This window comes from Nesoenas mayeri, assembly GCF_963082525.1.
Source record: "Nesoenas mayeri genome assembly, chromosome: 1".
Classification (NCBI taxonomy): Eukaryota; Metazoa; Chordata; class Aves; order Columbiformes; family Columbidae; genus Nesoenas; species Nesoenas mayeri.
Genome location: NC_137541.1, coordinates 53,684,403 through 53,700,178, shown reverse-complemented (window position 1 = coordinate 53,700,178; position 15,776 = coordinate 53,684,403). Strand labels below are relative to the sequence as shown.

The window sequence follows — 15,776 nt, the reverse complement described above, 5'->3', positions numbered from 1 at the left end:
GAGTCTATAAGAACTTCTCCAGCAGTGGAAGGTGCGCCTATTGAACATGATTTTGTCCATTGCCTCCAGACTAATCTGTATATTAAATTAGAAGCACTTCATCACCCAAGGTGTTTCTTCTGTGCTGTCAGAGAAGAATTTACTTTTAGAAAAAAGAATTCTCAATTTCTCTTCAAATATTTCTGTTTTCCACTTAGCATTACATATAGAGCAATTGCACTGGAAAATAGAGCTGTAAATCTACATTTATAAAATATTAAATACTTGATTAAATTTATTTGACCTGTCACTATTTTCTCTGATGATTAAGACGGCCAGGGCCTATTTTGCTTGGCCACAAGTGATAGAAATATGCTAAAAATATATCTCTATATATTCACATCTGTTTTCTTGAACAGCATGGAACAGTCTGTTTAAGGGTGCAGTCAAATTTTACTAGTAGCTTTTCTAGGTCCTAGATCCACTTTAGAATATCAGAAATACTGATGATCATGACTGAAAACTCATTAGAAAAATCACATGGCTTTTCACGTGTTTAAAACAAATCAACTAGTTTCTTACATGTACTGATGTGATTTTATAATAATTATTCCTGGTCTGTAAGGTCAGTCGTGTGGATGAATTATGCTTCTAGTCTCATTTCTTGTAAACTGTTGAAAAGCTTTTTTTCTATGACACCTAATGGTAAAATTAAGGCATTTTTGTGGAAAAAAAATCAGTGTCGTACCTTGCTTCCCTTGGCAGTCTGACTAGTGTGATTAGAGTTTTAAAGTCATTGCCTTACCTACATTTCTGGACTCTTATGAAATCTGTAGTAAAAATTCCTATGTTTGGCCAAATTAAAAAGTATCTGCTAGCCTGAAGCAGTTCGTGATCTCTCCTTCTTTATTGACAGACAGCAGCAGTCAGTAGAAAAAAAGGTTTTTGGACCTGCTGGATCATGATTATCTTTCCAGTCATGCCAGAAGACATGTGCCTGGTTTCATTAACATGCCTGCCTTCTGCAGTGGAGTCTGGGTTTCTTGCATGCCTTCCCACGTGTCTAGGATCTTCAGAGGATCAGAAATCATTCTAACAGTGGCAGTTCTGTCATCCTGCCAGTGACTTTATAACATATGCTGATTTGGGTGATAGTAAACATATAGGAAACATAAGAATTTGGTTCGTTTTTTGTAGGTATATAGAAACTCAGTTTGGTGCTTCTCCTTTGGCTGCTCAGAAAAAAGTTTTCTTTGAACCAAAATCCGGTTGTGAAGTGTCTGGCTTATGTTCCCCCAGAAATAAAAGGAGTTGTGAAAGCCTCCTTTCTGATGCAGTCACTTGGAGATTTCTGCAGCACTATCTAGCAAAGTCCTTTTCTCAGGTAGCTCGTGGAATTGACCAAGAATGGTGGTTAGACAGCTCAGGTTAAAGAAATACACTGGCTGAAAGCCCTTCATCTTCTTTGAATTCTGAAGTGGCCGAAGTATAAGGTGCAAGGTTTGACCTTGTTCTCAGCTCTGGGCGATCTGTGTTAGAGGCACATGCTGCTGGCCACTGAGGTGAGGGACAAACTGGAACCACTAAGGTGCTCCTTTTACTTTGCCTGACAGTTTGAGAAGTATATGAACAGTAGCACTCTTATTCTAGAATAAAGCTTGTAACAAGCAGCAGGTTTGTCCTGTTTGTGTTATTTATCTTCTTTACATTATGCTATACAAGAAAATACTTTTCTTTTGGTAATAAGATACTTTCTTCTTCCTTTTTGAGAACTAGATTACAACTTGGAGTTGGAAGCTGCTTTTCCGCAGTTGAAGTAAAGTGTGAGGTTTTTTTTGTTTTGTTTTGTTTTTGTTATTTGGTTGATTTTTTGTTAAGGAAATTATCTTGCCACACTTGTAGACAGATTGGGCATATGAGGACAGAATTTCACAGGGAGTCAGCTTATTGCTGGGCGTTGCGGGGGGAAACCTGTATATTTTGTTTAAATATAAGCAGAAGCTCCTTTTTCACTAGAGAGTGATGGAGACCAGAAAGAGCTTTTGTGATTTAAGGAAGATATATTAAAAAAAACACCCAAATCTGTTAATAAATCATTGAATGGACTTTAGATGTAGTTTCTTGATTTTGCAGTGTATCTGTAGGCTTGTCTGTGGAAGTCTACATGGAAAGTTGCTTATCGTAATGAGACTTCAGATGATTCTGTCTAAACACTTAAAATATATGCTATTGAAGCCTTATTGCTTGCTGACAAACAAGTGTGTAACTAGATTAAGTACCCTGTTTTGTTTTGGTTTGGTTTCTTTTGTTTTTCTGTCTAACCAAGTCAGCCATCCACCACCCCTGTGAATACAAGGAAAATATTAAAATGGCCAGATGATGAGAAGCATAGTCAAAGACTTCTTTAAAGCTCCCTCAATCTTTTTATCTAGGCAGTTCCTAGGTGTCTCATGGCCCTCTAGTGGAAGGGATGCTCAGCTGGACCCCAAGACAACTTCAGGATTTACTTGGGAGATCAACTCCCAGAGGGGATTGCTTGTCCACAGGTAATCTTTACAGACTGGATATATAAGGTGATATTAAAACAACAGCATCTCTGGAGTTTTCCAGATACTAGCAATTCAAGGTGCTATTAAATTTATGATGAAGCAGGCACCATAGTTTGATTTCAGGCATTTCTGTTGAGGATGGAGTTAATTTGTTTCTTAAACATCTGGCTCTAAATAACTTTGTTAGCCAAGTTAAGTCAAAAGGTTATTGTTTTTTAACTGATTTTGCTAGTTAAACTTCTCCCACAGAAGAAGTGCAAGGTCCTGTTAAACAGCAAAAAGCTTCACCTGATAATCTGTAGTCTGTGCTATTTACCCTCCTTTTAGAGATATCAAGAAAGATTTCAAAGGCAAAAATGGCAGTTAAGTACTCATTTCCCATTGTTTTTCTATGGGATATAGGTAGCTGACTGTACTTTAATCTTTGAAATCCCTTCTGTCTATAGTAATTATTGCCCTTTCTGGGTAATTTCAGTTTCTGGTACCTGTCTCACTTTTTTTTTAGGAGGGGGCCGTGCGATGGAGGATTCAGCCATTTTTCAAGCCTCCATGAATGGTTTGTTTAGGAGGGGAGTTAACTCCAGTAGAAGAGAGGAGGAGTCATATGCAAAACTGGAGCTGGAGGTACCTGCAATTGGTTGTCTCTTGCCTCCTCTATAATTTTAGATTCAGTCAGTAACTTTCATTTAGCTCTCTTCCTAAATGTTTAAAAAGCAATAAAATCAAAGCAGTTTGATAGGCACCTTTGACCCCTTTATCTCTCTCTGTCTCTATCTTGCTTTGTCTGTCAGTCCTCTCTGAAAGCAGGGAGAGAGAAAACATGGACCATGCTTAGCACCCCAAAGTATGCGAAGCATAAGCTAAGCGTGAAAGTTCAGAGTTTTGGAGTAAGTTGGACATGAGAAATCAGTTTATCCTTTCCTGTTTTCTTCCTAGGACTTCAGTAACAGAGATGAATATAAGAATACTAAGCTTGTGGAAAAAAATTGTCATAGAAACATTTTAGTAACTTCACTCTGCTGAAAAGGCAGAGAGTTAACTGAGAAGTCAGACTTTAAACTGGGAGAGTTTCCATGATCCAGTGGGTCACGAGTTCTTATTCTTTGCTTGATTTCTGCTGCCTGTCAATAGCTGAGGGTGAAGCACAGCCCTTCGTTTACGGACTAGTAGACTGTGTGTAGAACAGTGAAACACAGATGTGTTATGCCAAAGGCAACAATTATTGCTATGTCAGGACGTACATATTGTCAGGATCACACATTTAATCTACTTGTCCACGCATGTATAGTTATGAGAGTGAAAAAGACCAGAAGGAATGATTGATGTTTGGTGTCAAGTAAGCTGCAGAGCCAAAAGTGTGCCAGAATGTAGCTTGAACTAATTTAAAATGTATCATTTTTACCTGCCAATCTTCTGTTGCAAAAGTGCTCTGAATGCATTTTATTTTTAAGTCAGATGTTTCCCACTTTTTTACTTCTGTCAGGGAGAATCACCACTTGATTTAGCAAAACAGAGGAAAAACGTTTGGATGATCAATCACCTACAGGAAGCAAGACAGGCAAAGGGATATGACAGCCCATCCTTTTTGAGAAAACTAAAAGCTGATAAGGTAAGAAGTAATATCACACTTACATAAATCAACATTGCTGCTGCTGTTGGTTTTGGGGTGTGTGTGTTTGTTTGTTTAAGGTAAGCAGTTCAGTACTGTGGTTTCCCCACATTTTAGTTTTGGGAACCATCTTTTTGTTAAGGCAAAAGTAATTGCAAAAGACAAAAAGAAAAAAAAAACCTCTTTATTCAAAGCAAGAGGAAAGAAAACCCTAAACTTCCACACAGTTACCTTTAGTTTTTGTACTAAATAAACATTAGGAAAGTACTAAATGGCCTGGTGTTGTTGAGGATAGCAATGACTTTCACAAAGCTGACTTTCAAGGGACTAACAGGGAGCGTCTGCCACGGTTTATTGCCTCCTTGCCTTAAACCTTGACACAAGTATCTAAAGAAAGAAGCATTTTACATATTCTGAACTCTGATCTCCTCTCTGATCCTTAGTGTTTTGTGTTGAACAAAAACAGCACTCAGTCTTGGCAGTATAATGTAATATGTAAATTTGTGATGTGGAGGCCTTTTTCTTCTCATGTTGTTATTTAATACTGCAGATAGGAGGAAGCAAGAAATGAGGGTATGAAGGGTGACATATTGCTCTAGCTTGAAAAACTATCTACTTGCCTGTAGTTTGATAACTTACATAGAGTTGATATTTTCTTACTAGGCTAACTGCTGTGCTTGTTATTAAATATTGCTGTCACTGATTTGTTAGAAGTTCTTGATTTAAAAATACATAGCATGTTGATGGTTAAAGCACTGGCCACAGCCTGTGCTTTTAAGCCTGTGGTAATACAGTAGTGCAGTGATTATTGACTTTAAGTGATTTGTGCATTGCATTATGTGTACATGTGCATCGTGGCTGTGCTTTGAATATCTGCTAAGAGTTCAATGCCTTCATCAAGAATTTTACTCACATATTATAAAACAAAAAAGGTCCTGTCTTTCTTCATAGATGCTTCAGTATGAATTTATCTATTCATTGCATAACTTCAGTCTTTAAACTGCACCGAGATTGCCATGTGCTGTGCAGTAGTTTATACACTTTGACAGGTTCTTAAAAAAGATATGCTGGTGCCTTTATTCTGAATTAAGAGTAAAGTCTTTAGAAGGCAGTTCTTCTAAAATAAAGGAATCAATTGATTTGCTATGAAGTTTTAGGATTTTTTTTTCTTGCCCATACATTGGAGATACGTAAATACAGGAAATGACAAAAATTTATGAAGATTCCTCCTCCTCTGTCAATCTTCCTGAAAATTTATTTAAGCTTTTGTGACTGTCCTATTTATTCTAGAATATTACTTACTGATATTTGTTTCTATACAGGAATTCCGTCAGAAGGTGATGCTGGGAACTCCTTTCCTAGTAATTTGGCTGGTTGGGTTTATAGCAGACCTAGACATTGATTCTTGGCTCATTAAAGGGCTGATGTATGGTGGCGTTTGGGCTATGGTGCAGTTTCTTTCAAAGTAAGTTTTTTATCAGGATTCTATCTGTTTCGTGTGCACACAAGAGGTGTTTCGCTGGGATCTTTATTGAATAAATAATCTTAAATTTCTTTTTTTGTATGTTGTTTTTCAACATGCAGCATTTATTTTCTTGTTGGAATTTTTAAAATTATATTTCTGGGAAATACCTTGTGCAACTTTTTCTCTTGTAATGCTCTGTTTTCTTGCAAATAGCCATGGAATTACCTTGAGTGAATACCACTGAGCTGAGAGAAGCTAACAGCAGAACAGAAATTCAGTCATTCTCCAGAGGAGGGTGCTGAATGTCTGTGTACAAAGAGTTATCAGAATGAATTTTGAATAAAGCAGTCAAGGGAAAAACTACTAGAAAGGAACAGAAAAAAATAAATATGCAAGCTTGCTATTTAAACCCTATCATTTAGAATTTAAATACCCAAAGGCATCTGAAGAGATTTATGTAGAGAAATGAAGTCAGAGTCAGGTTTTATAGCTTCTGTTGTTGTGGAAAAGGATAACTAAAGAAAAAGGCTGCTCTCTGATAATGTTTTTCATTTGTTACCTCATCATAAAGAGTTTTAGTTGTGTTTGATTATTTTAATTATCTGTAAATGCACATGCATACACACACACAGAGGCACGCTCCAGCAGATTTTCAGTATCTGTAGACTACTTCATTTATCCTTTGCTTTTCATTTCCATATGTAGCATGTATAGAAGAACTTATATCTTCATATTTAAGAGTTTTCTGCTTTTCTGGCATCAAATATTATGTTTATTAGAACCACTTGCTTTTCCTTCCTTTCTGTCTAAAGAGGAAAATAAAATATATCTGTTCCTTAAACCAATTTAATAGAATATTAGTGAACTTGGTACACTTGGAGGCGGGTGGGAGGTCACCGAGCCTTTGTCTCTGCAGGATCTTGGAGATGATTTGTTCAGTCTTTTTGTCATCTCTGAGACTGTGCAATTTGCTGACCTCCTCCCACAAGTAATTTATTTGGCAATGCAAATCCTCAACCACGTATCCTGCAGGAAGCACAGACAAGATTTTTTCAGGTTTCTGAAGACCTACGTTTTATTGAGTTTTATATTTTTGACCTGCCTGACATGTATTCAAGATTAATAGTATTACTTTCTCTTATCCTTTGCTTACTGTTTGGTATAAATACTTTTTGAAGTGTTTTTCACAAAGCCCTGTTTTGAATGAAACTTTTTGTGTTATTCTAGTAGTATTTCCTTTCCCTATTGAATTTTAGCTAATCTGCTTAGCTGGGTTTTCCTCCCTGCTCCTTTCACACGCACAAAAAAAAAAGGTAACTATTGTGTATCCAAATGTATATTCAGTTAGTACTTACACTCTTCGCTCATCTTCCTTGATTTTCTTAAAAGACCTAAGAAACTTCTGTTAGAGAAGAAACAGTTACTGAAAGGGAGTAAAGGAGTGAAATAGAAACTATTCGGTGCTCACATTTGTTTGTTACAGCCCTTGAAGGCACCACCAAAACGAAAAGCCAAATGCATCAATGAAAGGATGTTTAGGCAGATGATGGAAGAAATTCTGTTTCAAGGAATTTATCAGTTAAGAGTGGGACTTTTGATATGTTTAGCAATTTTTTTCTTGAAAATGGAGTTACCTAGTCACTCACCTAGTTTGTCTCAACTAAATTCAACTTTATTCAGAATATACTTTAAAATGCAAGAATATAAGAAGGTAAAAATAATTCTGATTAGCTTATTTTTTAAAAAATTGAAGTACAAGCATTCTGTCTTAGAACTTGGCAAATCTAGTGATACAGGAAATAAATTAATCTGCTTTTCCCTGACTATCTATTGGCAACTTCTTGAAGCAATAGATTCAAGAATCTGAAATATTTCAAGTATGTAGAATGGTAACACCAAAGTCTCTCTTAAGCTTTTTTCTTACTTAAGTAATTTTAACATATTATTTTCATTGTGTGAGTTTCCAAAATATCTTTAGTACTGAAATCTCATTAAGTAAATGTAGTTTGCAACCATTATCCATGCTGTAGGCTAGGAATCTCACAGATTTCGAACTGCTTTCACAGTGTAGTCATAGCATGAGTATGTACTCATTCTGCCTTTCTTGTCCAGTTCTTGACATTCACTTCAAAGGTGGATGTATAAATTTTAATTAAATACATGTCAGTCATGACCCTTCACCTGAACAGGTTGAAAAATAGGAATTTCTTGTGAACTTTGAAGGTAAATGTGAGGAAAATGGTTTTCATGGTGTATTTTGCGTTATACCATATAATATATATTTTAACGGGAAGTGTTTTCCAGAAACATTAGTTCAGGATTTACATTTTATAAGTCGAAACTTACCGTGTGACATTGCTTCTGCTTTACAGGTCATTCTTTGATCACTCCATGCACAGTGCTCTGCCTCTTGGAATATACCTGGCAACGAAATTCTGGATGTATGTGACGTGGTTCTTCTGGTTTTGGAATGATATCCTTTTTTGTGTAAAACAATAAGTAATATTTTTTTTAATCTTAGTAGTATGGGGTAATACCCAGAGTTATCCTACATATGAGAGTGAATAAAGTAATTACAATTTTTAAATGCCTATTTCCATTAAATATTGTTTTGGTTTTATGGCAGTTACTTTCTTGCTTTGAAAAAGTGCACATTACTGCTTTACCTCAGTGAATGAGGATTTTCCTCAAAACTAGCTTATAGTAGTCTGTGAAACTTCCTATGCTTTACCAATTTCTTAAGCAACTCTATAAAATATGCTGTGACTTTGAGGTGACAAAGTGTAATTGACATTTTAGACACTGCTTTTCTGAATAGCAGTGGGTAATTTCATGGTTCCAGCTTTATAATTAGTTCTTTGTAAAGATTTTAATTGCATTTCATTTCATACAAACTGTAAATATATTCACTGTATTTTCAGTTTTTGAGGATGTGTGTATTAACAACACTAATGATAGACATTCTGCATATGCCCATCTTTTTATGGTTTTTGACTGTCTACCTAGATACGAACTTTTCGTACTCATAGGGGTACAAATTTATTCAGAGTTCACTGAAGAATGTCAGTTATCCACCTTAAGGAAATAGATTAAATTTTTTAGGCAACTTTCTTGGGTATTGTAATACAATACCCAAGTAAATGAAATAGAGAATTAATGTTTTATTAAATGTTTTATACAGTTCTTCCAGTTGTAGATAGTTGAAATGAACTTAATATTTATGATGGATGTTGGTTTGACTTTTCTAGAACCCGGTTTTCTTTTCATCCTCAAAGGAATTACCATGAACTAGGAAAGTAGCAATGCAACCCTTTTTCCATCTTATTAAGTTGTTCTCCGACCTTAGCTAAAAGAGCCTGATGTTTTTGGGTTGAGAACAGAGACGAGACCCTGCTTCCATGCTGCCTTTGTCTTCCATGCTGACAGTCTTTGCAAAGGTGCTGCTGTGAGTAATACCAGTCCCATGTGGCTGGAGATGACTGCTATTTCAAATTCAAACAAAACAAACTTAAAAATCTAGCAGCTGTTAAGTAAAATAAAAATAATATCAATGTTAGCATGAATATGTCTTGAAAGAGTTACTTAGAAATGCTGGTCCTGCTACCCATCTCTGACCTGATTTTCTGTCTTTTTACTCAATTAAATTTACTAGTAACTGCAGAATGAGGAAAGCACGTACAAAATGAATATGAAAAGCATTTTAGAAAGCAGTAGTTTAAAATGGAAGTGTATTTTCCAGCTTTTATGCAATGGAGTGGAGCTGCGTAAATATGTCCTACCACTAGACTAAAATTGCTTTTCTGTTCTTTTTATTAAGAAAAGCGAACTTTTGGCAAATAGTAAAATACAAATTTCTGTGGCTGTTATAACTGTGTTATATCCCTTTTGAATCTCATCTCTCCGTACCTTGGAGGTTTTCTTTAGAAAATCACATTTGCTAATGATGCCCCATGTTTTGGGTTGTGAATGTTGAGCTACTGTGAAATGCTTTTTCATGCTAATGTAACATCAGCTTGAGACACATCTAGGAATGTGCACAGCTTTAAATCACAGTCCTTGACCATATTAAAATGACTGCACAGCCAACACAATTGATGACGACCTCTATTTTGATGTAGAAAGCTGTCCCTTAAGGCTGCCAAATTGTTAGATTTTAATCCTGAAGCTTGTATTTTCTTCATGTTTGTACCATGTTGCTTAGATTTTTATTTCTGGTAGCCGTTCTGCTTAATGTAACTTGAAGTTAGTTTCTTTTGTTTTTTGGGGGTTTTTCTTGGTTTACAGAATAATGTTCATTGTCCACTGGTAGTAGTAACCATAGACAGTTATTTACCCTAATAAAGCCTAACTTCAGAATGTCAATAAAATAGTGTACTGCTTCTGTATTTTAAGGTAGGTACCTCAAAACCTTTGCAACAGCCTTTTTGTACACAGAAGTAGTAGTCTAAAAACTTTGGTTACTAATTGCTTTCATTAGAGCTGACACAATTCTCTGTGACAAACAGTTTTAGAGACTTACTGCTTGAGGCCATCTTCCTTTAATTGATGATTTTTAATTGGAAGTCTTTGTAATAAGATTCTAAATTCATTCTTCTTCTGGAAAATTGCCCTGTGGCTTTATTGGGAAAAAAAAAAAAAAAAAGAAATCGCATGCCTGCTCTATTTTTATAGCATGAGGCACAGCATTGTGGTTGGAGAAAGGATTCTTTTATTTTTACAGCTTTATATGATTACTTGTGATAGACCAGAGTACTACTTTATACTCTGTAATATTCAAGTGGTGAAACTTGGCCCAGTAGTTTTTACGAATTCTGACCATCTTCTGCTCAGGAAAAAAAGTTTCTAAGCTTAAATAGCTATAACTAATTGCATTATTGAAACTTTGTATTGTAAGTAATACAAAAGTCTTAATTGCTGCAAGTGTTACTTTAGTATTCAGGTGTTTGGTAAGAATTTTCTTGCAGATATTTTGAAGGTGTCTAGAAGAACATCTAGTCTTCCGAGATTAATCCTAATGAGACAGAAAAGGGCAGTTGAAACAATGTGTCATAAAGAACAAACAAAACCAAAGATTAGCAGTGTGGTTTCTTGAATTTCAGGGTGATCATATGAAAACTAAGTATAAATTCTAAGGCTAATGATATGTCTTCTAAAAGACCAAGCTTGAGAGTAAATTCAAACAGTTTAGATAGTTCTAGACTTTTCATAAATGTTTCCATTCTCTTTGATTTTTCTCAGCAGCTTCTGACTCTGGTATATTTGTTAAAATAGAAATCCTATTCTTGCTGGGAATGAGGAAGTTATGATCTGTGAATTTATAGGTATATGAGTCTATGGTCTTAAACTTCCCTGCCACTGTTGTGGTGCTGTATTATTGCTTCCCTTTTATCTGTATTTTACCCATAAGAAAGGACAGTTATGTGTTGCCCTGTTAGTGTATTCTAATCTTCTACGGTTTGCAGAATGGGGGGGAACCCTCAAAAATCCTGCGCACTAAATCACCGTATCTTAATTTAGTTTTATTTTTAAAGTAAACAAAAATATTTGAAATTACACTTTTAATAACATGAGACTAGAATTTCACATTTCATTATTTTTCATTAGCCTTTATAGGTAGAATTCTCTCTTGTGTCCTGTAAAAGTCCAGGGCACATGTACCGAGTTCATATCTCAGTTGTTCACAGAGTCTTTTCAGTTCCAGCTGAACAAATAGTGCCTGTTATGTCAGAAGGTTCTTATACTGCTCTGTTTTTGTAAGATGTCAGGGTTTGCTGTAACTCAAAATATTCACAGTAGGGTTGGTTTTTTTCTGTTGTTCTACCATTTCCATTTGGTGCAAATGGGAGTGTGCAGCTTTCATTAATTAAACTTTTTTTATACAGCATACTACTTGCAGTACTGATGTAATGAGATAGTACAAACCAGTTTGTATTTTTAAATAATTTGTTGTTGACTAATACTTGATTATCTTATTTCAAATATACTTCATGTATTGATGGCTTTTAGATGAAGAAAAACAAACACTATACACTTTTTCAATTCGGGATCATTGTAAAAATTGGGTGTAAGAGTTTTCATGATGATTTTCGTGCTGTCACACAGGTGTTACAATAACATAGTGTTTCAAAAATTGTAACAAGCCAATTGGTACAGTTAAGCAGTTAAACAAACAAAAAAACCAAAACACATTCATATTACAAAAACTAGGTTCATAAACTTTTTCTAAACTAAAAAAGAAAAACAAAACCAAATATGAGAGGTGGAGGAGGTGGCAGTGAATTATTATTTTTTGCAAGTTAAGAGATTTTCTTTGATAGATTGAGGATGGAGGTAGAGAGCTTTTGCAGAGGTTCAATGGATGAAAAATGGCTTTTATCTAATAAATACCTAGTCAAATGAGGCTGCTTCTGTAGTTATCTGTTCTTATCTACCTGGACTCTTGGATCCAGATGTGCAGCTGTGGTGAACTGGTAGGTTCATTAGTATGTATTGATCTCTGACAGCTTACACTGGATGCAGATTTTTCTCTCTAGGAGAAAAGGACTTAATTACTGGATCTGTAGTTAGTGGAAAGGAGCATCTTTGTATATCATGTGCACTTTGGCTTGATTTCAGATTCTTGTATGATGTATAGCTGTGATAGCAGGAATTTGCATGTGTCTGAGCCATTCTAAATAGGCTGCAGTTCAGGATGAAAAATTAGTTTATCACATGTTTACCTCACTCATGGGTTGTGGGGTGCTTGCTGGGGTTTAATTTTCTTTTTAATGAAATGGTCTTTTTGTTTCCAAGTGGTTTCCTGGAATAATTTTCAGCCTGTTGCACTTGTTATAATAATTAAAGGATACTGATTAGGACTAAAGTGTAGAAAGTGTTCCATGGACTTTGCCTCTCACAATGAAAACTGGGGAAACCTTATAAAAGACAGCATACTGGTGACAGGGCAGAAGCTGCATGCCTGCTCTATCACACATTTTTCAGCTCTTAATAATATGGAAATGTATTTTTCTTTATGTAGTTGTAAATGAGGATATTAGGACAAAATGAGGGACTCTGTGGAGAACTGATTCCCTACTCTCTAACTACTGCAAACCCACAAGGATTTCTTGCAAATGAAGAGTTTTGAGAGATGTCTGGGGTACAAGTTGCTAAGATCTCTTTGGAAGTCAACTTCAAAGGGGAGTTCAGCATAACTTTAGATAGGTCTGGTGTGGAGTTGGTTGTTTAATTCTTCATAGCTGGCAGAGAAAAATAGGTACTTGTAGGGCGTTGCTTCGAAGACTTAAATTAATGTCTTGATATTGAAGATAGACTGGACATGCCTTTTTCCTTTCTGTTGTATGTGAAGGCATACTGAGTGATTTAAGGTAGGTGAGATGAATCGCACAGTTGGAGTTGTTTATCTACATCAGATGCCAGAAATATCCTGGAGAGGACAATTCTAACTTTCCGCTCTCCTTCAAAGTTGATTTTTGAAGATACTAATGAAAAATACTGCTGACTTTGCCTTTCTCCATTTACATAGTTACTTCTCATCTGTACTTAATTCTGCTTTCTCATGTAGTGTCCTGACATCTTCTATCCTCATCACAGAAGTACCTTATCTGCCACCTTTTACACTGTAAGAATTATACTCGTCTGACATGATTGTGGTAAAAGCAAAACATAGACTTTGCTAGGAGTCTCTTATGCTCTCTTTGTATTTTATAGATAAAATGGGGGAAGGGTAAGTTCAGAAAAATTCTGCATACTGAACTTCTACTAGTGTTGCTTGAATCCATGGACAGCTTCTTTCTCACGCAAGTTGTCCAAATTTTATTCAGTCAAAAACAATTCCAAAACTTTAAGGTCATAAAAACCCCTTTAATGGATAGAAAAGAGTCTTTCCCTCTATCTTGTTTAACAGTCTAGACGTGACCTTTGGTAATCAGGAATGGGTCATATAATTTTTTTCAATTGTACATTTATTGTTTGTAACAGATATCAGATTAAGGTATTTTTAATGAAAAAGCAGTTTTCACTATTGTGGCAAAAAGCCCATGATACTTTCAGTATTCTAAAGAAAATTGAATCTCTTTCTAGTTATTCAAGTAAGTTGAACTATCTTATTCTTGGCAGCAGGTAATTTTAGAAGACAAATATGAAGAAATTAGATTGTATAAATATTAAAGTCAGAGCTTTTCATCTGTGTTGTATCAAATAGAACTGTGAGTGTTTAGGTTATAGTATAACTGGTGGTTTTTTCCCCCTATTATAAACTTGCTGGAAACAGCTTTTAGAGGAAAGATTAATTAGCCTTTAGTGAGTTGATACTAACATTCTACTATGTAAGGTACATGATTAAAAGTTTTACTTAACTTGCCAGTATTTTTTAATTAGAAATTCATAGCAAACTCCTCCCGCTAACAGAAGGAAAACAAAAGTTATTCAGGATACAGTTCACATGAACAATGAGACTTTGTTAGCGTTTCAGAAGTCAATAAGAGGCCATACTTGTATTTATTCATATTTCATGGTTCTTAAATATCGCAACAGCACTGTAGAAGGATTTGAGATACTTACTGTCATTCTGTAGACATTCTGGATTCTTCATTTAATATTGGCCTGCATCTGTACCATGTAGACTTGTTTATCAATGGTTTATGTAATTTTTTTGAATACTGCCTTCTTAATAGTGCCTTTAATGAAAGATTTTTCCAATAGAGTCAAACAGAACAGAATATACATGTAGATATGTAGTAGAATACTATATATTATATATAAATACCAAATATTATGTGTATATATATGAGCATCTATTATAACTTGAAAATCTGATTTTTGAAAGCATGCAAAAACTTTTCTTGTTGTTGTCTTTAAAGTCTTATAAACCAATTCAGTACAGATTGCCACATAATGCTTGTTTGTAGTCTTATATGCAGGGTTTTCTAATGCAAACACACAATATATTGAAATTTAATTACAGTAGACATTCAAATGACTACTGAAGTAGAGAGAAATTTTCCTCTAAGTTACTCAGAATATAGTGTATTTTGGGAGTGCAGTGGTTTGTGCCTGAGTAATAAATGTCCTTTTTGCCTGGATAATGATGTAGAGGCTTCTGTCACCACAGCTTTGTCAAATATAGCATCTCCTCACAGTTATGACTGACAGCTGGTGCATATCTTTAGTCAGGTTGGTCAAGTCTTTTGTAGATTTATCAGAGTAAATAATTTTCCATCTTTTGTGGAAGAGACATGTCTGAAGTATTTGGTTTTTCAACATCATTGCCAAGAAATGTTTTAGTTCTGTGCAGAAATGTCAAGTGTTGTAAGACTGGGCATGTTATACAGCAAGTCATTCAATACAGGAAGTAATATTTTGAAACTCATGCTTACTTTCTGTTTTTATACAGTAATTGATTTTATAAACACTTCCAGAGAATGCTAAATCCTGTATTTTTAAAGTATTAGATTAATTTCTATGTTAAAAATAACTTCCATTGCTGTGTAAAATATGAGTATTTCCTTATAATAGGACCAGTTTTCAGACAGTACCTTTCTTGGAGATAAGTGGTCTTGGGACATGATTGCCATGCAGCCGTGGTCACTACAGCACAATTCCTTCTATGGCCAGAAACAGTCCTTGCTGTCATCTAATGGGAATGTCAAGCCACTGAAGACATGGGCAGTCAAATGTCTATCTTATTAATAGAGCTCTGAAATGTTTATTGTGAAAACAGGAAATACTTTAAAGAAGATAAATTTCATGTGATTTATTTAAAAGGGAAAATAATTACAAAAACTGAACTATCATTGTTCATTCTTTAGAAGGATAAGTGCTTTAGAAATGCCACTTTGAGAACAGCATTATAAAAATAAGTTTTTAAGTATGAGCAACAGAAAATACTGAGTACCAAGCTATGTCTGAAAGCAGTGCTGAATTTAGTTAATCCAGAAACAGTGATTCAAGGGTATTCGTAAAAATGAAATTTTATTTCAGCATTATCAATGGGTATTTTCAAGAGGAAATTTGGTTTTAAATTTTGGATTCCTTGACTTTAAACACATCTCAATTTTTTCTTTATACATCTTCCGTTCCTCGCTAATAGTGTTGCACTTTTCTACAATTTTGGAAAATCCTGGAAATCTGATCCAGGAATCATCAAAGCCACGGAAGAACAAAAGAAAAAGGT

General features: G+C 35.1%; 1 protein-coding gene across 1 annotated transcript in view; it reads left to right on the top strand.

Annotated features, from left to right (window-relative positions):
- Positions 1 to 15,776, top strand: part of ZDHHC17 (zDHHC palmitoyltransferase 17) — a gene marked incomplete at its 5' end in the record, with an annotated part of 75,783 nt that overhangs the window by 43,961 nt on the left and 16,046 nt on the right. The window contains 4 exon segments of the mRNA XM_080343690.1: positions 4,012 to 4,137; positions 5,460 to 5,602; positions 7,975 to 8,077; positions 15,652 to 15,774. Coding sequence (XP_080199816.1) covers positions 4,012 to 4,137; positions 5,460 to 5,602; positions 7,975 to 8,077; positions 15,652 to 15,774 — 495 coding nt within the window.